Source organism: Macaca mulatta, chromosome 1 (genome assembly GCF_049350105.2).
Source record: "Macaca mulatta isolate MMU2019108-1 chromosome 1, T2T-MMU8v2.0, whole genome shotgun sequence".
NCBI classification, from domain to species: domain Eukaryota; kingdom Metazoa; phylum Chordata; class Mammalia; order Primates; family Cercopithecidae; genus Macaca; species Macaca mulatta.
In genome coordinates, this window is record NC_133406.1 from 211,892,126 (window position 1) to 211,917,453 (window position 25,328).

Here is a 25,328-nt window from a genome sequence, read left to right on the forward strand (position 1 = left end):
AAATCAATTTTGGTTGTTTTTTCCCCCACAATGTAACTATTCAATTTCTGGGAATCAAAATTATCTCGCTGAGCTTACAGGAAACACTTTTCAGAGTATTTCCCTTGATTCATGGGAGAATTTTCTTTTTCTTTTTTTTTTTTTTTGAGACGGAGTCTCGCTCCGTCGCCCAGGCTGGAGTGCAGTGGCGCGATCTCGGCTCACTGCAAGTTCCACCTCCCGGGCTCATGCCATTCTCCTGCCTCAGCCTCTCGAGCTGGGACTCTGTAGCTGGGACTACAGGCGCCCGCCACCGCTCCCGCCACCACGCCCGGCTAACTTTTTGTATTTTTAGTAGAGACGGGGTTTCACCGGGTTAGCCAGCATGGTCTCAATCTCCTGACCTCGTGATCCGCCCACCTTGCCTCCCAAAGTGCTGGGATTACAGGCGTGAGCCAAGGCACCCGGCCAATTCATGGAAGAATTTTCTAGCTCACAGTTGTAGAAAGTTTTTCACTGTAGTTTTGAGGGCATTGTTTTGTTTTTAAATTAACTTCAATGTTCCCCTACTAATGGGAAATAGTGGTTTCAATTAAGGCTAGAATTTTTTTTTTTTTTACTCTTTTTTTTTTTTTAAATTTATTCATTATTATTATACTTTAAGTTGTAGGGTACATGTGCATAACGTGCAGGTTTGTTACATATGTATACTTGTGCCATGTTGGTGTGCTGCACCCATCAACTCATCATTTACATCAGGTATAACTCCCAATGCAATCCCTCCCCCCTCCCCCCTCCCCATGATAGGCCCCGTGTGTGATGTTCCCCTTCCTGAGTCCAAGTGATCTCATTGTTCAGTTCCCACCTATGAGTGAGAACATGCGGTGTTTGGTTTTCTGTTCTTGTGATAGTTTGCTAAGAATGATGGTTTCCAGCTGCATCCATGTCCCTACAAAGGACACAAACTCATCCTTTTTTATGGCTGCATAGTATTCCATGGTGTATATGTACCACATTTTCTTAATCCAATCTGTCACTGATGGACATTTGGGTTGATTCCAAGTCTTTGCTATTGTGAATAGTGCTGCAATAAACATACGTGTGCATGTGTCTTTATAGCAGCATAATTTATAATCCTTTGGGTATATACCCAGTAATGGGATGGCTGGGTCATATGGTACATCTAGTTCTAGATCCTTGAGGAATCGCCATACTGTTTTCCATAATGGTTGAACTAGTTTACAATCCCACCAACAGTGTAAAAGTGTTCCTATTTCTCCACATCCTCTCCAGCATCTGTTGTTTCCTGACTTTTTAATGATCGCCATTCTAACTGGTGTGAGATGGTATCTCATTGTGGTTTTGATTTGCATTTCTCTGATGGCCAGTGATGATGAGCATTTTTTCATGTGTCTGTTGGCTGTATGAATGTCTTCTTTTGAGAAATGTCTGTTCATATCCTTTGCCCACTTTTTGATGGGGTTGTTTGTTTTTTTCTTGTAAATTTGTTTGAGTTCTTTGTAGGTTCTGGATATTAGCCCTTTGTCAGATGAGTAGATTGCAAAAATTTTCTCCCATTCTGTAGGTTGCCTGTTCACTCTGATGGTAGTTTCTTTTGCTGTGCAGAAGCTCTTTAGTTTAATGAGATCCCATTTGTCAATTTTGGCTTTTGCTGCCGTTGCTTTTGGTGTTTTAGACATGAAGTCTTTGCCCATGCCTATGTCCTGAATCGTACTACCTAGGTTTTCCTCTAGGATTTTTATGGTATTAGGTCTAACATTTAAGTCTCTAATCCATCTTGAATTAATTTTCGTATAAGGATTAAGGAAAGGATCCAGTTTCAGCTTTCTACTTATGGCTAGCCAATTTTCCCAGCACCATTTATTAAATAGGGAATCCTTTCCCCATTTCTTGTTTCTCTCAGGTTTGTCAAAGATCAGATGGCTGTAGATGTGTGGTATTATTTCTGAGGACTCTGTTCTGTTCCATTGGTCTATATCTCTGTTTTGGTACCAGTACCATGCTGTTTTGGTTACTGTAGCCTTGTAGTATAGTTTGAAGTCAGGTAGCGTGATGCCTCCAGCTTTGTTCTTTTGACTTAGGATTGTCTTGGAGATGCGGGCTCTTTTTTGGTTCCATATGAACTTTAAAGCAGTTTTTTCCAATTCTGTGAAGAAACTCATTGGTAGCTTGATGGGGATGGCATTGAATCTATAAATTACCTTGGGCAGTATGGCCATTTTCATGATATTGATTCTTCCTATCCATGAGCATGGTATGTTCTTCCATTTGTTTGTGTCCTCTTTGATTTCACTGAGCAGTGGTTTGTAGTTCTCCTTGAAGAGGTCCTTTACATCCCTTGTAAGTTGGATTCCTAGGTATTTTATTCTCTTTGAAGCAATTGTGAATGGAAGTTCATTCCTGATTTGGCTCTCTGTTTGTCTGTTACTGGTGTATAAGAATGCTTGTGATTTTTGCACATTAATTTTGTATCCTGAGACTTTGCTGAAGTTGCTTATCAGCTTAAGGAGATTTTGGGCTGAGACAATGGGGTTTTCTAAATATACAATCATGTCATCTGCAAACAGGGACAGTTTGACTTCTTCTTTTCCTAACTGAATACCCTTGATTTCTTTCTCTTGCCTAATTGCCCTAGCCAGAACTTCCAACACTATGTTGAATAGGAGTGGTGAGAGAGGGCATCCCTGTCTTGTGCCAGTTTTCAGAGGGAATTTTTCCAGTTTTTGCCCATTCAGTATGATATTGGCTGTGGGTTTGTCATAAATAGCTGTTATTATTTTGAGGTACGTTCCATCAATACCGAATTTATTGAGCATTTTTAGCATGAAGGGCTGTTGAATTTTGTCAAAAGCCTTTTCTGCATCTATTGAGATAATCATGTGGTTCTTGTCTTTGGTTCTGTTTATATGCTGGATTATGTTTATTGATTTGCGAATGTTGAACCAGCCTTGCATCCCAGGGATGAAGCCCACTTGATCATGGTGGATAAGCTTTTTGATGTGTTGCTGAATCCGGTTTGCCATTGAGGATTTTTGCATCGATGTTCATCAGGGATATTGGTCTAAAATTCTCTTTTTTTGTTGTGTCTCTGCCAGGCTTTGGTATCAGGATGATGTTGGCCTCATAAAATGAGTTAGGGAGGATTCCCTCTTTTTCTATTGATTGGAATAGTTTCAGAAGGAATGGTACCAACTCCTCCTTGTACCTCTGGTAGAATTCAGCTGTGAATCCATCTGGTCCTGGACTTTTTTTGGTTGGTAGGCTATTAATTATTGCCTCAATTTCAGAGCCTGCTATTGGTCTATTCAGGGATTCAACTTCTTCCTGGTTTAGTCTTGGAAGAGTGTAAGTGTCCAGGAAATTATCCATTTCTTCTAGATTTTCCAGTTTATTTGCGTAGAGGTGTTTATAGTATTCTCTGATGGTAGTTTGTATTTCTGTGGGGTTGGTGGTGATATCCCCTTTATCATTTTTAATTGCGTCGATTTGATTCTTCTCTCTTTTCTTCTTTATTAGTCTTGCTAGTGGTCTGTCAATTTTGTTGATCTTTTCAAAAAACCAACTCCTGGATTCATTGATTTTTTGGAGAGTTTTTTGTGTCTCTATCTCCTTCAGTTCTGCTCTGATCTTAGTTATTTCTAGCCTTCTGCTAGCTTTCGAATGTGTTTGCTCTTGCTTCTCTAGTTCTTTTAATTGTGATGTTAGAGTGTCAATTTTAGATCTTTCCTGCTTTCTCTTGTGGGCATTTAGTGCTATAAATTTCCCTCTACACACTGCTTTAAATGTGTCCCACAGATTCTGGTATGTTGTATCTTTGTTCTCATTGGTTTCAAAGAACATCTTTATTTCTGCCTTCATTTCGTTATGTACCCAGTAGTCATTCAGGAGCAGGTTGTTCAGTTTCCATGTAGTTGAGCGGTTTTGATTGAGTTTCTTAGTCCTGAGTTCTAGTTTGATTGCACTGTGGTCTGAGAGACAGTTTGTTATAATTTCTGTTCTTGTACATTTGCTGAGGAGTGCTTTACTTCCAATTACGTGGTCGATTTTGGAGTACGTACGATGTGGTGCTGAGAAGAATGTATATTCTGTTGATTTGGGGTGGAGAGTTCTACAGATGTCTATTAGGTCTGCTTGCTGCAGAGATGAGTTCAATTCCTGGATATCCTTGTTAACTTTCTGTCTCGTTGATCTGTCTAATGTTGACAGTGGAGTGTTGAAGTCTCCCATTATTATTGTATGGGAGTCTAAGTCTCTTTGTAAGTCTCTAAGGACTTGCTTTATGAATCTGGGTGCTCCTGTATTGGGTGCATATATATTTAGGATAGTTAGCTCTTCCTGTTGAATTGATCCCTTTACCATTATGTAATGGCCTTCTTTGTCTCTTTTGATCTTTGATGGTTTAAAGTCTGTTTTATCAGAGACTAGTATTGCAACCCCCGCTCTTTTTTGTTCTCCATTTGCTTGGTAAATCTTCCTCCATCCCTTTATTTTGAGCCTGTGTATGTCTCTGCGTGTGAGATGGGTCTCCTGAATACAGCAGACTGATGGGTCTTGACTCTTTATCCAGTTTGCCAGTCTGTGTCTTTTAATTGGAGCATTTAGTCCATTTACATTTAGGGTTAAGATTGTTATGTGTGAACTTGATCCTGCCATTATGATATTAACTGGTTATTTTGCTCGTTAGTTGATGCAGTTTCTTCCTAGCCTCGATGGCCTTTACATTTTGGCATGTTTTTGCAATGGCTGGTACCGGTTGTTCCTTTCCATGTTTAGTGCTTCCTTCAGGGTCTCTTGTAAGGCAGGCCTAGTGGTGACAAAATCTCTAAGCATTTGCTTATCTGTAAAGGATTTTATTTCTCCTTCACTTATGAAACTTAGTTTGGCTGGATATGAAATTCTGGGTTTAAAATTCTTTTCTTTAAGAATGTTGAATATTGGCCCCCACTCTCTTCTGGCTTGGAGAGTTTCTGCCGAGAGATCTGCTGTTAGTCTGATGGGCTTCCCTTTGTGGGTAACCCGACCTTTCTCTCTGGCTGCCCTTAAGATTTTTTCCTTCATTTCAACTTTGGTGAATCTGGCAATTATGTGTCTTGGAGTTGCTCTTCTCGAGGAGTATCTTTGTGGCGTTCTCTGTATTTCCTGGATTTGAATGTTGGCCTGCCCTACTAGGTTGGGGAAGTTCTCCTGGATGATATCCTGAAGAGTGTTTTCCAACTTGGTTCCATTTTCCCCCTCACTTTCAGGCACCCCAATCAGACGTAGATTTGGTCTTTTTACATAATCCCATACTTCTTGCAGGCTTTGTTCATTTCTTTTTCTTCTTTTTTCTTTTGGTTTCTCTTCTCGCTTCATTTCATTCATTTGATCCTCAATCGCAGATACTCTTTCTTCCAGTTGATCGAGTCGGTTACTGAAGCTTGTGCATTTGTCACGTATTTCTCGTGTCATGGTTTTCATCTCTTTCATTTCGTTTATGACCTTCTCTGCATTAATTACTCTAGCCATCAATTCTTCCACTTTTTTTTCAAGATTTTTAGTTTCTTTGCGCTGGGTACGTAATTCCTCCTTTAGCTCTGAGAAATTTGATGGACTGAAGCCTTCTTCTCTCATCTCGTCAAAGTCATTCTCCGTCCAGCTTTGATCCGTTGCTGGCGATGAGCTGCGCTCCTTTGCCGGGGGAGATGCGCTCTTATTTTTTGAATTTCCAGCTTTTCTGCCCTGCTTTTTCCCCATCTTTGTGGTTTTATCTGCCTCTGGTCTTTGATGATGGTGATGTACTGATGGGGTTTTGGTGTAGGTGTCCTTCCTGTTTGATAGTTTTCCTTCTAACAGTCAGGACCCTCAGCTGTAGGTCTGTTGGAGATTGCTTGAGGTCCACTCCAGACCCTGTTTGCCTGGGTATCAGCAGCAGAGGCTGCAGAAGATAGAATATTTCTGAACAGCGAGTGTACCTGTCTGATTCTTGCTTTGGAAACTTCCTCTCAGGGGTGTACTCCACCCTGTGAGGTGTGGGGTGTCTGACTGCCCCTAGTGGGGGATGTCTCCCAGTTAGGCTACTCAGGGGTCAGGGACCTACTTGAGCAGGGAGTCTGTCCCTTCTCAGATCTCAACCTCCGTGTTGGGAGATCCACTGCTCTCTTCAAAGCTGTCAGACAGAGTCGTTTGCGTCTGCAGAGGTTTCGGCTGTGTTTGTTATTGCCCTGTCCCCAGAGGTGGAGTCTACAGAGACAGGCAGGTTTCCTTGAGCTGCTATGAGCTCCACCCAGTTCGAGCTTCCCAGCAGCTTTGTTTACCTACTTAAGCCTCAGCAATGGCGGGCGCCCCTCCCCCAGCCTCGCTGCTGCCTTGCCGGTAGATCAGACTGCTGTGCTAGCAATGAGGGAGGCTCCGTGGGTGTGGGACCCTCCCGGCCAGGTGTGGGATATGATCTCCTGGTGTGCCTGTTTGCTTAAAGCGCAGTATTGGGGTGGGAGTTACCCGATTTTCCAGGTGTTGTGTGTCTCAGTTCCCCTGGCTAGGAAAAGGGATTCCCTTCCCCCTTGCGCTTCCCAGGTGAGGCAATGCCTCGCCCTGCTTCAGCTCTCGCTGGTCGGGCTGCAGCAGCTGACCAGCACCGATCGTCCGGCACTCCCCAGTGAGATGAACCCAGTACCTCAGTTGAAAATGCAGAAATCACCGGTCTTCTGTGTCGCTCGCGCTGGGAGTTGGAGACTGGAGCTGTTCCTATTCGGCCATCTTGCTCCGCCCCCCCGGCTAGAATTTTTTTAATTATTCATTTAAAAATTATAGTTGTAATATATTTATGGGGTAGAAAGTGATGTTATGATTTTTTTAATACCATGTGAAATGATTAAATCAAATGAATCAAACTATCCATCATTTCAAATATTTGACCTTGTGATGAGAACATTTGAGATTTACTCCCTTCATGATATTGAAATGTACAGTACTCAAATATTAACTATATTTACCAGTACAAGCTAGTTTGGGCCCTAAGGGAGACAAAGTAAAGGTTAAGTCTTTAAAGAATAATATTAACCTAGTGCTCAAACACAGTTCTGTTTGAGTTAGTAGAACAAATTTTTGTAAACTACTAGGTATATTCTACAAATAGACTTTGTTTAGGCAAAGGATAATTCCATGTCTTCTAGTTTGCATTATCAAACTCACACAACCTAATCTACAGTTTGCAGATGTTAAAGGCTGCTGCCCTTCAACTTTTCTTAATACACTTAAATTATCTTGGAGAAAGGATGAACTTAAATGGCTTAAATTCAGTGTCTACAAGACTCCAGGATCCCCCACTTTACACCCACCCCCAACCTGGCCATATACGTCTCCAGATTCATCTGTTACTCTATTCCTCATACCCTGTGTTCACCTAGGCTAGATGGCTTTCAGTTCCTGAAATGTCACTCTCTCAACTCCAGTTCTTACACAAGCCATTCTCTCTCCACCTCACTTGCCCATTTTATCCTTCAGGTCTCTCTCAGCTAAGGCATCACCTTCCCAGAAGCGACTTCCTGGGCCATACTTTCCCCTGATAACCTGTATTTCCTTTTGTATAGTGCTCATCAAACCAGTAATTAATGTTATCTTCATAATAAACTGGAAGTTCCAGAGGGCAGGGACTATGTCTGCTTTAGACTATGTCTAGCTGCATCCATATCATCTAGTACAGCACCTGCAAATACTTGTTAAACTGGACTAAAGCTTTCATCATTAGATTTATGTTAAATATTTGCAATTTTCATTAATTAGCCCAGGAAATAATTCAAGTATTCTGAGGTGAAATACCTGACTTTAAACCTTTCTTCCCTCCTCCAAGTCCTTAACCTTTCTTCCCTCCTCCAAGTCCATTCTTTTACTTCCTTCAAAAGTTAACAACTGGTTTCCTTTTAGGTTGGAGGAAATGTCAGATTCATCGTTATGACTGTTTCAATAATATTGGGATTTTATTCTGTTTCATAATGTTGCTTTCAAATTATAATTATAATTATATTTAATTATATGTCATTATAATATTAATAACAGATCATCCATTCAACAAATATTTGCTATAAACCTCCTAAGCATTAGATACAATACCAATTGCATAATATATTAAGTTATTGACATCTACAGTACTTGCTAATCAGTGCATCATACCTCTTTACTTTCCTTGCCTTTTAAAAACATATAATATATACTTTATTTCAATGATGAAAGAATACACCAGCAATGGTCTTTTCTTTAAAATGTTAATTCTAGAAGAAAAACAGCAGGAAAATCTAAGAAATAAGAGTAGACAAGAATAACTCTAAGAATACTGGCTTAGAGAAGCAGGTATAAATACATTCTTAACAACAAAAGAATTACAACAAATTTTTTGTCAGCTTCTTAAATTGCAAGCAGGCTCCTCACCTTAGAGGTTGCGTTATCCCAAATGGCTAGACCAAAATAGTCTTCTTCCAAAAGATTGAGATGCTCACATACTCGTTTAAGCAAATCTTGTCCCTTAGCATGTTTCTGCAAAGATATACGTGTCTTAGTTGAGTTCAGGTTTCTTCTTCTTTTATTTTTTTCCCAGAAGAGATGGGGATTCACTCTGTTGCCCAGGCTGGAGTGCAGTGGCCTGATCATAGCTCACTGCAGCCTCAACCTCCCGGGCTCAAGTGATCTTCCCGCCTCAGCCTCCAGAGTAGCTAGAACTACAGATATGCACCACCATGCCTGACAAATTTTTAAAATTTTTTGTAGAGACAGTCTCATTACGTTGCCTGGGCTGGTTTTGAACTCCTGGGCTCAAGTGATCCTCCCACCTCAGCCTTCCAGTGTGCTGGGATTACAGGTATGAGCCACTGCACCTGGCCTGAGGTTTCTTCTTACTTCTATACCCTTCATGAAATAAAATAAAAATGTCACTTTCCAATTTCTTCTTTTATCTTTGGTTACCAACAAACTTTCAGGTGGCTACATAGTTTAAGCAGGAAGGATGATTTATAAAATTCCTGTTCTTCAATTTGTCAGTTTACATATGTAATACACATATATTAGATTGGAAATTGTGTTACAATTCAAGGTAAAATTCTACTTTCCTTCCATCTCATATTCCCATCTCCATCCTACACATCACATTCTTTATTTTTGGTGCAATATTTCCTATAGCATGCTATGAGCAACTAACTCTCAGTTACTGTGACTACTTAAATTACTGAATCAACTGTCCAGAGTGACATTTAATTGTAGCTGTGGAAATCATTAGACTGTATCATTTTCAGACCAAATGTCCCAAAGAAAATGAGCTATGCCTCAACTCCCTACAATCTCTTTCGGAAAAATGAATAAAGTAAAATTCTAGATAGCCAACAGACACTACCTGTTGGAGTGGCTCCTTCAGTGGTGCTAGGAATCATTTCCTTAATGTTTCTTAACCTAGAAAGTCAAACCACTTCCAAATTTGGGTTATTTTACTCCTATTTATAGGAAGAAAATATCCTAACTTAAAGACTGAGATTTAGTCAGAAAGTCCTGGCTCCTCCATTTACTAGCTAAACAAGCTGAGTAGATTCAATTAACTTTTCTGAACATTAGTTTGCTTAGCTGTGAAATGATAAGAATATTTACACTCATCCTACCTCGTTATTGGAATTATTTAAAAATAATCAAATATGTGAATGTCTTCTGAGAAATACATATGAAAATACTTCAAAAAATCAGAATCATTTTTTGGGCAAACATATATGACATGTCCTCTCAGTGAGATGAGTTATTTTTAATGTCTATTAATAATTCACAAAAATGTTCATCCATTGTCAGTTTTAACTCATCTATATCAAATCATTTTCTTCTTTTTTCTCCCACGTTTTCATTCTAAATGACAGAAGATGATTTGAAAATGCTTCATGTATTTTCCCTAATCCCTTATTCATAATTCTAAAATTCAAATGGATTTTTGAAATCTAAATTTGGACTTGAACTGTAAAGAGGCTATTTGTAATATTCATTTATCCATCTTAGAATGAATCTTCATATATCTTACCATAGAAATAGTATGTTTGATCATGTGGGTGCTGCTACAGACACTGCTGGGTGTATTATAAAATATGCAGAATATGTACTTATTCCCTTGCTAAACTTCAAAATATTCTGAATTCTAGTTTTTTGTTTGTTTGTTTTTTGAGATGGAGTCTCGCTCCGTCGCCAGGCTGGAGTGCAGTGGCATGATCTCGGCTCACTGCAACCTCCACCTCCCGGGTTCAAGCAATTCTCCTGCCTCAGCCTCCCAAGCAGCTGGGACTATAGGTGCGTGCCACCATGCCCAGCTAATTTTTGTATTTTTAGTAGAGACCGGGTTTCACCATGTTGGTCAGGATGGTCTCAATCTCTTGACCTCGTGATCTGCCTGCCTCGGCCTCCCAAAGTGCTGGGATTACAGGCGTGAACCACCGTGCCCAGCCTCAAAATATTCTGAATTCTAAAACACATCTGTCCCCAAGGGCTTCATATATAAGAGATCCATATCTGGATCTTGGTCTGAATGGGAAGAATGAGTGTAAAATAGCTTTCCCCATCTCTAAATTAGTTAGTGCAAGAAGCAGAAAAAGCAGACCCTAAGTCTCTAGTTAGGTGTATAGTACCTGTTTTAAAGTACAATTACATCTTTCTTGATTTCCTTTTTAAACTTAGAGAATACCTATTAGTAAATATAGCATAATATTTTAGATGATTTGTGCTTGAACATATTTGCATTTGCTCATAATACGGTGATTAACAAACAAGGGTGGGTGCGGTGGCTCATGCCTATAATCTTAGCACTTTGGGAGGCTGAGGCGGGCAGATCGCTTGAGCCCAGGAGCTCAAGAGTAACCTGGGCAATATGGTGAGAATCTGTCTCTACAAAAAATTTAAAAAATTAGCCAGGTGTGATGGTGTGTGCCTGTAGTCCCAGCTACTTAGGAGGCTGAGGTGAGAGGATCACATGAGCCCAGGAGGTTGAGGCTACATTGAGCTGTCACTGCACCACTACACTTCAACCTGGGCAACAGAGCAAGACCCTGTCTCAAATAAATAAATAAATAAATAAATAAAATAATTTGTTGCACATATATGTGAATTATATGCTTTGTCAATAAAAGCTGTTACTAGTAACAATTAAAACAATTGCCTATATATCAAGCATATCATAATAAATAACTACTGTTCTAGTTTGAAAAACAGTTAGATTTTTTAAAATTTCAACTTGCCCTGAAGGAGCAAAAACAGTAACTGAATAACTCTGATATTTTTCTTCAATCCTGATTCAATCACTTATTCTTTCAGAAAATAGAAAATTTTAAGAAATGGCATTTACTGGGCTTAAAGACTTACTCATCATCTTCCCATAACCCCACCTCCAGAAAATCACCATTAATACTTCTATCCACAGAAATAATCATTAGCGGTTGGGCACAGTGGCTCATACCTGTAATCCCAGCAATTTGGGAGGCAGAGGTGGGCAGATCACTTGAGGCCAAGAGTTCAAGACCAGCCTGGCCAATATGATGAAACCCTGTCTCTACTAAAAGTACGAAAAATTAGCCCAGCGTGGTGGCACATGGCTGTAATCCCAGCTACTGGGGAGGCTGAGACAGGAGAATCACTTGAACGTGGGAGTTGGGGGCTACAGTGAGCCAAGATTGCACCATTGCACTCCAGCCTGGGTGACAGAACACAACTCTGTCTCGAAAAAAGAAATCATCTTTAGAGTGAGTCTTATTGTGGGCAAAATCACCATTTACCCAACTCTAGGTGAAACAACCTGTAAGAGTTCTGATTGTTGGAAATGAAAACATACTCACCTCCACAACACATTCATAAACTGTGTCATCCAACAAAGAAACCTTGCAGTGCATGTTCCTGTGTTTTCTGATTGATTTTTGGGAAGCTTTTAATTCTCCTTCTGCTTTTGATTCAGGGCTTTCTTCTTTTACTTCTATTTTGGAGCACTCTTCAAGTCCTTCTCCTTCCTTAGTTTCAAAATCTGGATCTTCTCTGAGTTCTTCCTGAGCAGGCTACATATCCATGATATCGCCAAGTCAGTAATAAAGACATTTCACAAAACATGCTGTATATGCTTTTACCTATAATAATCTTACCAACAAAAGCATGAACTAAAACAAATATAGGTGACATTAATATTAAATAATTATTTTTCTATAAAAAGTAATACGATCCCCCAAATGACCTAAAGACTTTGCTAGTATTAAAACTTCTCAGGTAGAATCCCATCAAATCAATAAATGAAGATTTCAGGCAAACCAGAGGTTACCAATCCATTGCTCTCAGCATTATGTATTCTTCCTGACCAAGCCATTACATGCTATTATTAAAGTTTACAAAAACGTTGTCTCTGCCCATGCTCCTCAATTTTAGCAAGGTAGCCTTACAAACTGCAATATAAGATGTGACTTGTTACATATTCTAACTTTTAAATTAATTTTAATTCTAAGAGAAATGCTTGGAACCAATTTTATATCATTAAGCAAACATATATAGTAGGCTAAAAATTTTAACTACCAGTTAACACCTTTCTACCCAATATTAATCACGTTAAATGCAAAGAAGAGTCAATGAAGGAAGAGTTTCCTGGTGCAATCTTAAATTATCCCCAAATAATACCGATAAGTAGGATAACATTTTTGGCATACATTTTTTTTTGAGACGGAGTCTCGCTCTGTTGACCAGGCTGGAGTGCAGTGGTGCGATCTCGGCTCACTGCAAGCTCCGCCTCCTGGGTTCATGCCCTTTTCCTGCCTCAGTCTCTTGAGCTGGGACTCTGTAGCTGGGACTACAGGCACCTGCCACCACGCCTGGCTAATTTTTTTCTACTTTTAGTAGAGACAGGGTTTCACCATGTTAGCCAGGATGGTTTCAATCTGCTGACCTCATGATCTGCCCACCTTGGCCTCCCAAAGTGCTGGGATTACAGGAGTGAGCAAACGTGCCCAGCCAGCATACATTTTACTTGTACTTTCAATACAACAAAACTACTGACATATTTTTATCTAAACCCAACTAATTCTTTTCTTTTAAAAGAATATGTTACTTCCTTGTGTAACAGCTGGAAAAAAATTAAAAGAAAAAAAGAATGCATGGTTGACAATTAGGAAAAAGGAATTATTTGACTCCTGCATTAAATACTGGAAGTAATCTAAAAGACTCCTTCCCATCTTTCATGACCTTCTCACTACAACCTCAGGAAGACCCTTTATTGGCTATCCTATCTATCTATGCCCACTCTACTGTCTTTCCTATCAGTACTCTGGTGCCTTCATAACTTATTACAATAAATAATTATTTTTATTTACTACTTTTTTTGTCTTTTCTATTGAAGTCCACAAGGGTAGAAATCATGTCTGTTTTATAATAATAATAATACCAAACATTTTTACAACAATTACAATGGGCCAGTTACTATTCTAAGAAAATTACTTATGTGAACTCACTCAATCCTCATAACTACCCTGCGAGGCAGGTACTATTATTACACTCCCACTTGACAGAGGGAGGATAATAGTACCTGGCCTGCAGGGTTATAAAACTGAGGCCAGAGAAATTAAGTAACTTGCCTAGGATCATACAATTAATAAGTCACATACCAGTCTGGCATGATTTGTTTTCTTTTTTTTTTTTTTTTGAGACAAGAGTCTCACTCTGTCACCCAGGCTGGAGTGCAGTGACATAATCATGGCTCAATGCAGCCTCCACCTCTCAGACTCAAGTGATCCTCCTACCTCAACATCCCAAATAGCTGGGACTACAGGACAGACACCAAGCCCAGCTAGTTTTTTAATTTTTTGTAAAGATGGTGCTCCTCCATGTTGCCCAGGTTGGTCTCGAACTCCAGGGCTCTAGTGATCCTTCCGCCTCAGTCTCCCAGAGTGCTGGACTTACAGGCATAAGCCACCACACTCAGCCCCAAAATCCATTTTTTTAAACCTCTTCACCATACTGTAGTTTTTATTTACCAAGGTATATCTAGCCTTGGGTCTGGCACACATGGTAGGTTTTCAATAAATATTTGTTGAATTAATAAATAAACAAACATTAAAAATTTACATAAGATTCCAAAAAATCCAAGCTCCTCTGGATGAAGATTGGTACAATCCTATATTTTTATATGTTATATACTTATATGTAATATAAATATATATTTATATATTTATAATATAAAGCAAAAACGCTTTTAAAAAATTCTGGATAAAAAAGGACCATTTAAATAAAATCCTATTACATATATAGAAATATGGTTAGGCAAATAAACCTTTATCCAGAAGGCTGTGATCCACAAGGTTTTGACTATAAATATTAGTTTTCAAAAGGCCTAAAATAGTTTGTTCCTTTAAATAATATCTCCTTTAAATTTTATTAACAATATCGTTTCTTTTTCTCCACATGAAAACAAATACCTATGGACAATTTATTTCAATTCTGAATTTTTTTTTTTTTTTTTTTTTTTTTTTTGAGACGGAATCTCGCTCTGTCGCCCAGGCTGGAGAGCAGTGGTGCGATCTCGGCTCGCTGCAAGCTCCGCCTCTCGGGTTCACGCCATTCTCCTGCCTCAGCCTCCTGAGTAGCTGGGACTTCAGGCGCCCGCCGCCATGCCCAGCTAATTTTTTGTATTTTTAGTAGAGATAGGGTTTCACCTTGTTAGCCAAGATGGTCTCGATCTCCTGACCTCGTGATCCGCCCGCCTCAGCCTCCCAAAGTGCTGGGATTACAGGCGTGAGCCATCGCACCCGGTCGAATTAAATCTTAATGAATGAGATTTTAGTTAAATCTAAAATTAACTTTGTCCATCATCTGTGTCAACTTGAGTACGAATCTATGACCTTTAGACAATACAGACAAGTTGTGATTCAAATGCTAACTAAAACAAGATATGGATTTTCCCCTATATAAAGCTGAAGGAAAAAAAAGCAGTTAAAAACCCCTTGAGGCCAGGCACAGTAGTCACGCCTGTAATCACAGCACTTTGGAAGGCTGAGGCAGGAGGATTGCTTGAGTTCAGGAGTTCAAGACCAGCCTAGGGAACAAAGCAAGACCATCCCTACCAAAAAATTTAAAAATTAGCTGGGCATAGTGGCATGCACCTGTAGTCCCAACTACTCAGGAGGCTGAGATGGGAGGATAGCTTGAGCCCAGGAGGTTGAGGCTGTAGTGAGCCATGATCGCACCACTGTATTCTAATCTGGGTGACAGAGAGAGAACCTGTCAAGAAAGAAAGAAAAAAAGAAAATAAATAAAGAGGGGGAGGGAGGGAGGAAGGACAAAGGAGGGAGGGAAGGAGGGAGGGAGGGAAGGAGGGAGGGAGGGAGGGAGGGAGGGAGGGAGGGAGGGAGGGAAGGAAGGAAGGAAGGAAGGAAGGAAGGAAGGAAGGAAGGAAGGAAGGAAGGAAGGAAATTTTAAAAGCTCTTGAAAGTACCAGGCTTCCTGAAAGATAATGTAATTTTTTTTTTTTTTTCAGATGGAGTCTCGCACTGTCACCCAGGCTGGAATGCAATGGCGCAATCTCGGCTCTCAGCAATTTTCCTACCTTAGCCTTCCGAGTAGCTGGGACTACAGGCGCCTGCTACCACGCCCAGATAATTTTTTATATTTTTTGTAGAGACAGGGTTTCAACATGTTGGCCAGGCTGTTCTCGAACTCCTGACCTCGTGATTCGCCTGCCTCGGCCTCCTAGAGTGCTAGGATTATAGGCGTGAGCCACTGCACCTGGCCGATAATGTAATTTAATTCTTTTGGTATTCCTAAAATAAAATAGTATTAAGATATGAATGGTTTCTTTGCCTTTACTGTTTGTGTTTATTTACTAACATTCATTGAGTATTTATTAAATGCCAGGCAATGTTTTAAGAGCTTTTACCCATTTTTCTCTTTTAACCCTTTCAATCCCAAATGAGGTGGATATTATTATCCCCATTGTACAGAGGAGGAAACTGACAAAGTGAAAAGTGTCACTTTTCTTTGATTTGAACCCTCTAGTTGGATTCCATAGCTTGCATCTTAACTATTACACAATATAATAAATCTTGTTTTCAACCTTGTTTCACTAATAGCAAGTGTGTAATTATAATTTTATCCTAAATTTTACTCTCGGCACTTTGAATATACAAGTAATAGTTCTATAAATACATGTAATATTCTAATAAGACTCTAATAAAACTACAGAATCCAAATCTCAGACCTATAACAGAAACATGTAGGACTTATACATTTTCCCCGCTAACACTGTCAGAGTTCTAGAAGGACTTACACTTTTAACAATGCAGATAATATTCACATGCTTCAGAAATAAGAAGACTTTGAAAATAATTCTTAATTTGTAATGGTAAGGCTGAAAATAAATGACATTCTTAGAAAATAGTCTGAGTTACAGTACCAATATTTTCCTATTTTTTTTTTGGACAAATAAACAGACTCACAACTTGTGTTTAACAACACTATGTCACAATTAAGGCCCCAGACTAATATACATTACACAGGTGATAGAAAGAGCTAGACTTCCTCATCTATATCTTACACTCTGTGACAATATGATCTAGTTAAAGAAGATAATCAAAATAAGGTAGACATGACTTGAATCTATCACACACCTTCAGATGGTTTGAATTCATCACACAGATTTTAGGAAGATTTACGTAAAAGAACCACATCTGCTGATAACTGTCCTGTTCCTAATAATTCCACAAAAATGAACTCTAAACCATCTCACTTTTATTTTCTTTTCTCATGAAAAATCTTCAATTTGTTCCATTATTATAATAAAATGAAATATAGGCTGAACACATTCATTTGATACTTTTTTTTTTCTCCTCTATTCTTTGATTTATAAACAGTAAATGGACAGACATGGTGGTGCACACCTGTAATGCCAGCTGCTCAGGAAGCTGAGGTGGGAGGATCACTTGAGCCCAGGAGTTTGAGATTAGCCTGGGCAAAATAGCAAGACCCTTTATATAAACATATAAAGTGTAAGTATCTTTTTAAAAAGTAAATTTCCAATGACTACATTAATTTTTTTAGAGTAGAAACTATAGGCCGGGCATGGTGGCTCACGTCTGTAATCCCAGAACTTTGGGAGGCTGAGGTGGACAGATTACCTGAGGTCAGGAGTTTGTGACCAGACTGGCCAACAGAGCAAAACCCTGTCTCTACTAAGAATACAAAAATTAGCTGGGCATGGTGGCCAGAGCCTGTAATCCTAGCTATTCGGGAGGTTGAAGCAGAAGAATAGCTTGAACCCAGGAGGGGGAGGTTGCAGTGGGCCGAGAGCGCACCATGCACCACTGCACTCCAGCCTGGGTGACAGAGCAAGACTCAGTCTCAAAAAAAAAAAAAAAAAAAAAAAAAAAAAAGAAACAAATAGAGTAGAAACTATAAAACTTCATGATGCTACTTATCACTATCAATGCCTAAGTCAACTAGCTGGTAAGAAATAAAACCAAATACTCTTCTTTTTTTTTTTTTTTTTCCTGTTGTTGAGACGGAATCTTGCCCTTGTAACCTAGGCTGGAGTGCAGTGGCGCAATCTCAGCTCACTGCAGCCTCCACCTACCGAGTTCAAACTTCTCCTGTCTCAGCCTCCTGAGTAGCTGGGATTACAGGCACCCGCCATCACACCTGGCTAATTTTTGTAATTTTAGTAGAGACAGGGTTTGGCCATGTTGGCCAGGCTGGTCTCGAACTCCTGACCTCAGGTGATCTGCCTACCTCAGCCTCCCAAAGTGGTGGAATTACAGGCGTGAGCCACCGCGCCCAGCCCAAATACTCTTAAATGAAAAATAAAGTGTATAACCTGCCTTCCTTTGCCCACCTCCCATATCCATACATCCTTACCTGTGTTTCTGCACTGCTTAATGAATGAAGATCCAAAGATGGGTCTGTTTTGAGTTCAGGTTCAGGAGCTGCAATTGGTGCCTTTAAAATGATCTCTTCATCAAGACTGGTTCCAAATTCTCTCTCTTTCTGACCTCCTTCACCTTTTTCTTTATCTGACTCTACTTCTTTGCCTCCTCCTTCCTCGGACACCTGAGATTTGGGCCTTTTGAGAAACGAGGAGAACAGTCGTGAAAGGCCTCTGCTTTCTGATGTCCGCTCCTTGTTCTTAGTCAAGTCTTCATGTGTAGGAGTGTCTCCATTAGAAGCTTTCAGCTTCTGTTCAAACTGATTATCTCCTTCGGCTACTGTTTGACAAGATTCCTCCTGCTGAGGTTCTTGTTGGCCTGAGTTTATGGCTCCCTCACCCTCTTCCTTCTGTTGGTGCTGTGAATTTTCGGCCTCAGTCACTAAACTCTTCTCTGTTGTCATGATGTTGCTATTAAAAAGAAGATAGAAAAGGGGGGCTCTTATAAGCAATACTGTTGGCAAAACCCTAAACCCTAAAAAATTAATATACTTAGGTATTTAATTGCCAACAAACAGAATTCCAACCCATTAAACATGAGACTTTCCATTAAATTATAAAAATATCTTATCTACACATCCTGAATAAAATATTAATGCCTTGAGTCACTAAAGATATGCACATAGAGAGAGTAGCTTAAAATAGTACCCACCGAGGCCACCTTAGTGAAATACATCACGTACTAAATCCAATGCCTAGAATTGTATATAGTAAATACAGTTTTATCCTTCCTTAAAAAAGGATCGTGGTTTAGTGTCCTTTGAAGGTATCAATCTGAAGGTGTAGGATTTGCAGGAATTATTCCCTGCAAAATTCTCCACACCCCAAGAGACAATGAAATTTACAAGTTCCCCAAGTCTTCATTGTTCTTTTTCTTTACATTTCTTAGGATGCAGAGACTTCTCTATTAAAATTGCAAAAGTAAAATTCTGATAGTTTGCTGTAAGACTGGACAACAGCAATGACAAGTATACAGTTGAAATAATTGCAAAAAATTTCCTTAGGTTTTCGTGTTACAATTCCAAATTACAACCTCTTTCAGAGGTATCCCTTTTTTTTTTCCTTTTTGTGGAGAATGGTGTCTCGCTATATTGCCCAGGCAGGTCTCAAACTCCTGGGCTCAAGCTATCCTCCTGCCTCTGCCTCCCTAAGAGCTGGGATTACAGGCATGAACCACCACGCCCAGCCAGAGGTATCCCATTTTAAGCTCTTTCAGTCTCTTTTTTCTCCTGATAAATACGATTTTGAAAGCTCAGCATTTTTTTTTTTACTTTTTTATTTATTTATTATTATTATTATACTTTAAGTTCTAGGGTACATGTGCATAACATGCAGGTTTGTTACATATGTATATTTGTGCCATGTTGGTGTGCTGCACCCATCAACTCGTCAGCACCCATCAACTCGTCATTTACATCAGGTATAACTCCCAATGCAATCCCTCCCCTCTCTCCCTCCCCATGAAAAAAGCTCAGCATTTTTAAGAGTAGGAAGTGAAACTAACAACAGAGAAAGAAGATACAGAAGAAAAACTTAGAAAGCAAGTGTTGATTCACTGGTAGGGGAGGAGGAAAAAGCACGCAGCTGACCTTACATATTTCCAACATCTTGGCTTCTAGCCTCTTGATCTCAAAATCCCAGTATTATCAGTCAAGCTTCACAATAACAGCCAACAAGCATTGTCACGTCTACTTTACTAAAGAATAACCAACACACGTGGGGACTTTGAAAACACTGGGCAATGAAGTTGACTATTGATGACCTTCTGCTTTGATTCACTGCTATCACTAAAAGTACTTCCTCACCATCACTCACAAAGCATTTACATTGTCTTCTCATCTTCTCTGTACTAAATAAAGCAATTAAAAAAAATTTTTCAGGCTAGCGAAGTGAAGCAGTAGGAGTAAAGAAGAAACAAAGACATTTATAACTGGTTGTGATCAATTAGTTGTAAGCACCACTGCACTGGACCAGCCTAAATCAAGTAACTTTATCTGGATGTTAACAATCTGAATGAATGAACAAACTATATTTAGCTCATTCCCTCCTCAGGCCCTTCACACTTGCTGCTCTCTCTACTTACGATGCTCTTCTCCTGGCTATTTGAAGGCTGGTCTCCTTCATATCACTACCGTCTTAGGCCTTAGGTGGCCTCCCCACATAACCTGGCTAAAAGTATTCGCCTTCATGCCTCCAGATACCCTCACAGGACTACTGCTCTTATTATCTGCAATTATTTTGTTAACATATTTGTTTACCAGTTTATTGTCTTTCTTCCCTCTCTCTAGCTAAAACGTCTTCCTTCCCTCTCTCCAGCTAAAAGTTCTGTAAGGACATGAATCTTGACTTTTTTTTTTATAATCATTGTATATCCAATGCCTAGAATAGTACTTGACATATAATAGGTATTAATAAAAGTTTTAGGCCAAGCGCAGTGGCTCACACCTGTAATCCCAGCACTTTGGGAGGCCAAGGTGGACGGATCACCTGAGGTCGGGAGTTTTGAGACCAGCCTGGTCAGTATGGTGAAGACCCGTCTCTACTAAAAATACAAAAATTAGCCGGGCATCGTGGCAGGCGCCTGTAATCCCAGCTACTCAGGAAGCTAAGGCAGGAGAATCACTTGAACCCGGGAGGCAGAGGTTGTGGTGCACCAAGATCGTGCCATTGTACTCCAGCCTGGGCAACAGAGCGAGACTCCATCTCAAAAAAAAAAAAAAAAGTTTTTTGGGGCTGGGCATGGTGGCTCATGCCTGTATCCCAGCAATTTGGGAGGTTGAGGCAGGAGTATAACTTAAGCTCAGGAGTTCAAGACCAGCTTGGGCAACATAGCAAGACATCGTATTTATAAAAAATTTAAAAATTAGCCAGGCATGGGTGGCGTGTGCCTGTAGTACCAGCTACTTGGGAAGCTGAGGCAGGAGAATCACTTGAATCTAGGAGGCTGATGCTACATTGAGCCATGATCATGCCACTGCATGCCAGCCTAGGTGACAGAGCGAGACCTTGTCCCAAAAAAAGAAACAAAAACAAAAGCAAAACAAAACAAAAACAAAACCTAAGTTTTTTAAAAAATTAATTGATTTCACTGAATATATCTGATAAATACAAACTACAAAGGCATTCTCTAAATTTATTCAAGTAAATTTACTTCAAATGCATGATACTAATTGTTTCATTCAGCAAATTCTTATCAGGCACCTAGCACAGGACTGATGCTAGGTGCTAGACACACAAGTCAAGGTCTATGTCATCATGGAGTTTACATTCTTGTTTCAACTTTAACCAGTATAATGAAAGAAAATTTCAAAAAATTTTTTGTTTAAAACCACTATTGATACAGACAGGGGGCAGAGAAATTCTAGGCAGAAAAGGACGGGTCTCTGACGAAACCCCACCCTCAAGCGGAAAAGCATGAAACTGCAGCCCAAAGTAAGAACTTATATCCCTGTTTTCCTGCTGGAATGTTGCCTTTTCCTAAACCACCCATGGCCCCACCTCACCCCATCCTATAAAAACCCCAGACTCAGCTGGGAGGGAGAAGCGGCTGGATGTTGGAGAGAAGCAGCTTGACTTCAGAGGGTAGTTTGATGGCATAACTTCGGAGAAGAATTCGGCTGGAGATGGCTGTACTTCAGAGCAAGAGAATCTACCCACCCCTGGTCCCTTTTCAGCTCCCCTTCCTGCTGAGAGCCACTTTCATTGGCAATAAAATCCCCCATATTTACCATTCTTCAGTTCATTCCTGTGACCTCATTTTTCCTGGATGCCGGACAAGAGCACGGGAGCTATGTGTACAGATATAAAAGGCTGTCACACTGGACCTCTGCCTCACTCAGAAAGGTAAAGGGCCCATCAAGCTGCTAACACTTAAGTTGTTCACGGATGGCAGAGCTAAAAGAGCACTGTAACACGTCTGCTGGGACTTCGAGGGATGCAGATACTGCCCCCTGGATACTGCTGTGGGACCCGCATGGCCTTGAGTCCTGCAAGCACCAATGCAGCCAGCTGGTTCCAGCGCTTGTGCACTCCAGTTCCTGCCTTGTTCACTCACACGCTCCTTCCCACGAGGAGTTGAGAGTGGCAGGCTGAGTAAACAAGGTACGCCTGTCACAATTTCCATGAAGAAGTCAGGGAAATATCCTGCTTCACTATGAGGGGTCTGATTCAACAGGTCTGGAATGGGGCCTGAGATTCTACAATTCTAATAAGATATTGCCGATGCTGCTGGCCCACTGAGCACATTTTGAGTAGGAAGCACAGAAAACCACTATTATAATCACTTTGAGAACGTACCTCAAAATGCCTAAGAAACAAAGACTGTAAAACGCTGCTTTTAGCAAGTGGAATATGAACAGTGGGAAATACTTGACACAGTAAGTGCTCAACAAATGCTTGTTAATTAATGAAGCAAATGATGCAACATATTAAATGTGAAATCACATATTAAATGTGAAAAGTGAACCACTAACATTTTTAAGAACTCTTTTTGGCACTTAATCAGACTTTGTAATCTTTAACCATAGAGTATGGCGATTCCAGGTTTCCTACCCAGTTGTGACAAGCGCCCAGATTCAGTGTTCTGAGTATCTCCATTGATAAGATATCTGTGCCACATTTAGGAAGTAATGATTAGGACAGGAGCCAATCACAATCTCGAAAGACACAATCCTCAATGGCATAATCCCGAGTGTTGAAATCCCAGAAGACCAAAATCCCAAAAATATAATTCTGGAAAAAGGAATTAAAAAAAATTTGAAAGATATTTATTTACATTTTTAAGGGGGATTTATTTGAGAAACATAAAAACACAACAGAACACTTCATAGGCCACTTTACATGATAAAATAGGCAAAAACAACATACATTATTTTATAAGCATAAACACTCGGGTGTAACTAATGACAGTCATACTGGTATAAGTTATGAACAGACAAGGTGTATTCATAAAAAATAGCTTAGATAACTGCAGTCATCTGAAATACCATGACAAACAACCTAAGTCTTAAGATCAATCAAAAACCATGATGGGCTTTTTGCTGTAGGCCCAAGTGGTTGCTGCCGAAATGGGCAAGTTCATGAAGCCTGAGAAGGTGGTGCTTGTCCTGGCTGGACGCTACTCTGGATGCAAAGCCGTCATCATGAAGAACACTGATGATGGCACCTCAGATGGCCCCTACAGCCATGCTCTGGTGGCTGGAACTGACCACTACCCCCCCAAAGTGACAGCTGCCATAGGCAAGAAGAAGATTGCCAAGAGGTCAAAGATCAAGTCTTTTGTGAAAGTTTATAATTACAATCACCTAATGCCCACAAGGTATTCTATGGATATCCCCTTGGACAAAACTGTCGTCAATAAGGATGTCTTCAGAGATCCTGCTCATAAACGCAGGACCCGACAAGAGGCCAAGGTCAAGTTTGAAGAGAGATACAAGACAGGCAAGAAAAAGTGGTCCTTCCAAAAGCTGTGGTTTTAGATGCTTTGTTTTGGTTATTAAAAATTAAAAAGAAAAAAAATCAAACATGATGGGCTGCTACCATATATTACAGTTACCCAAAGAGTATTTTACATACATGCACAATGCTTTTTTTTTTTTAATACTGTAAGTTCTAGGGTACATGTGCACAATGTGCAGGTTTGTTACATATGTACACATGTGCCATGTTAGTGTGCTACACCCATTAACTCATCATTTACATTAGGTATATCTCCTAATGCTATCCCTCCCCCCTTCCCCTACCCTACATACACCAACAGGCCCTGTGTGTGATGTTCCCCTTCCTGTGTCCAAGTGTTATTGCTCAGTTCCCACCTATGAGTGAGAACATGTGGTGTTTGGTTTTCTGTTCTTGCGATAGTTTGCTGAGAATGATGGTTTCCAGCGGCATCCATGTCCCTACAAAGGACATGAACTCATCCTTTTTCATGGCTGCATAGTATTCCATGGTGTATATGTGCCACATTTTCTTAACCCAGTCTGTCATTGATGGACATTTGGGTTGGTTCCAAGTCTTTGCTATTGTGAACAGTGCCGCAATAAACATACGTGTACATACATGCACAATGCTTACACACGAAGTCAATGTTGTGAAAATGGACCTTGTGGAGTCAAGTTTGCAAATATGCAAAAAATGCATAAAACACATTCAAACTCTCTAAAAGTCTTTATACAATTTATACCTCCAGTAATGGAAATGATGTGAAGATGAAATACAGAGCACAGCAAATTGTAAAAAATAATGCTGGCAATTTGAACAAGTGGGGAAAAAACTTTTAAAAACTAAAAAGAAAACTCAACATATGAAAAAGTATATTACACAGTGATAGATTCTGGGCAATTGTGCAGAGGCGGTCCATAAGAGCAGGCAGACTTTCGCAGTCTTGCATCACAATGAACAGCTGCTTTTTTCCTTTTAGAGAATGGCTCTCCTCAGAGAATACATTCACATTAATTTTATACATGGTGCTGCTCTTTTTGAAATTCTTCTATGATTCATACATGGACATGAGCATTTCCTGTTAAATTTTCCCATCTTTTGTGCCATGCTTATATGTTGTTTTAGGCATGCAGAAATTTGTTTCACATGCACTCATGCACACCACAAACTTGGTGAAAACAATACTGGTGATCAAAGTGAAACACCATCGTGTGTCTTCTTATCCTACTGTGCACATAATTATTTTTGAACCAGTCAGTAACTTCACTGGTTTCTTCAGACAGATGCAGTTTTAATTTATTAAAAGCTCCTGGAGGACAGGCGCGGTGGCTCATGCCTGTAATCCCAACACTTTGGGAGGCTGAGATGGGCAGATCAGCTGAGGTGAGAAGTTCGAGGCCAGCCTGGCCAACGTGGTAAAACCCCATCTTTACTAAAAATACAAAAACTAGCTGGGCGTGGTGGTGGACGTCTATAATTCCAGCTACCTGGGAGGCCAGGCAGTCAAGGTTGCAGTGAGCTGAGATTGCACCACTGCATTCCAGCCTGGGTGACAGAGTGAGACTCTATCTCAAAAAAAAACAAAAAACAAAGAACAAAAAAAAGCTCCTAGAATATCATCAGCTGGGAAGTAATGCCAATGCAGGCAAATAATGCACTTTAAAAATAAAAATAACGCACTTTTTTTGAGACAGGTTCTCACTCCACCTAGGCAAGAGTGCAGTGGCACAATCTCACTCACTGCAACCTCAACTTCCTGGGCTCAGGCAATTCTCCCACCTCAGCCCCCCAAGCAGCTGGAACTAGAGGTACATACAACCATGCCCAGCTAATTAAAAAAAAAAAATTTTTTTTTAAAGATGGAGTTTCACCATGTTGCCCAGGCTAGTTTCAAACTCCTGGGCTCAAACGATCATCCTGCCTCAGCCTCCCAAAGTGCTGGTATTACAGGAGTGAGCCACCA

The 25,328-nt window shown here is 40.1% G+C and overlaps 1 protein-coding gene and 1 pseudogene across 51 annotated transcripts in view; one reads left to right on the top strand and one right to left on the bottom strand.

Moving 5' to 3' along the window:
* Nucleotides 1-25,328, bottom strand: part of EPB41 (erythrocyte membrane protein band 4.1) — a 278,208-nt gene that overhangs the window by 124,593 nt on the left and 128,287 nt on the right. For 34 of the 50 annotated variants that reach the window (XM_077965593.1, XM_077965503.1, XM_077965518.1 and 31 more), the window contains 3 exons: nucleotides 17,860-18,337; nucleotides 11,820-12,032; nucleotides 8,404-8,508 (listed from right to left, as the gene is read on the bottom strand). In XM_077965593.1, coding sequence (XP_077821719.1) covers nucleotides 8,404-8,508; nucleotides 11,820-12,032; nucleotides 17,860-18,330 — 789 coding nt within the window. In that variant the 5' untranslated portion in view covers nucleotides 18,331-18,337. Of the gene's footprint in view, nucleotides 1-8,403; nucleotides 8,509-11,819; nucleotides 12,033-16,276; nucleotides 16,358-17,859; nucleotides 18,338-25,328 lie in introns of all 50 variants that reach the window. The other 16 variants (XM_077965626.1, XM_077965577.1, XM_077965641.1 and 13 more) reach the window with 5 other exon arrangements.
* On the top strand, nucleotides 22,959-23,517 carry LOC106997404 (large ribosomal subunit protein eL27 pseudogene; annotated as a pseudogene). The gene has a single exon (XR_013404887.1). The product of XR_013404887.1 is annotated as a large ribosomal subunit protein eL27 pseudogene (transcript).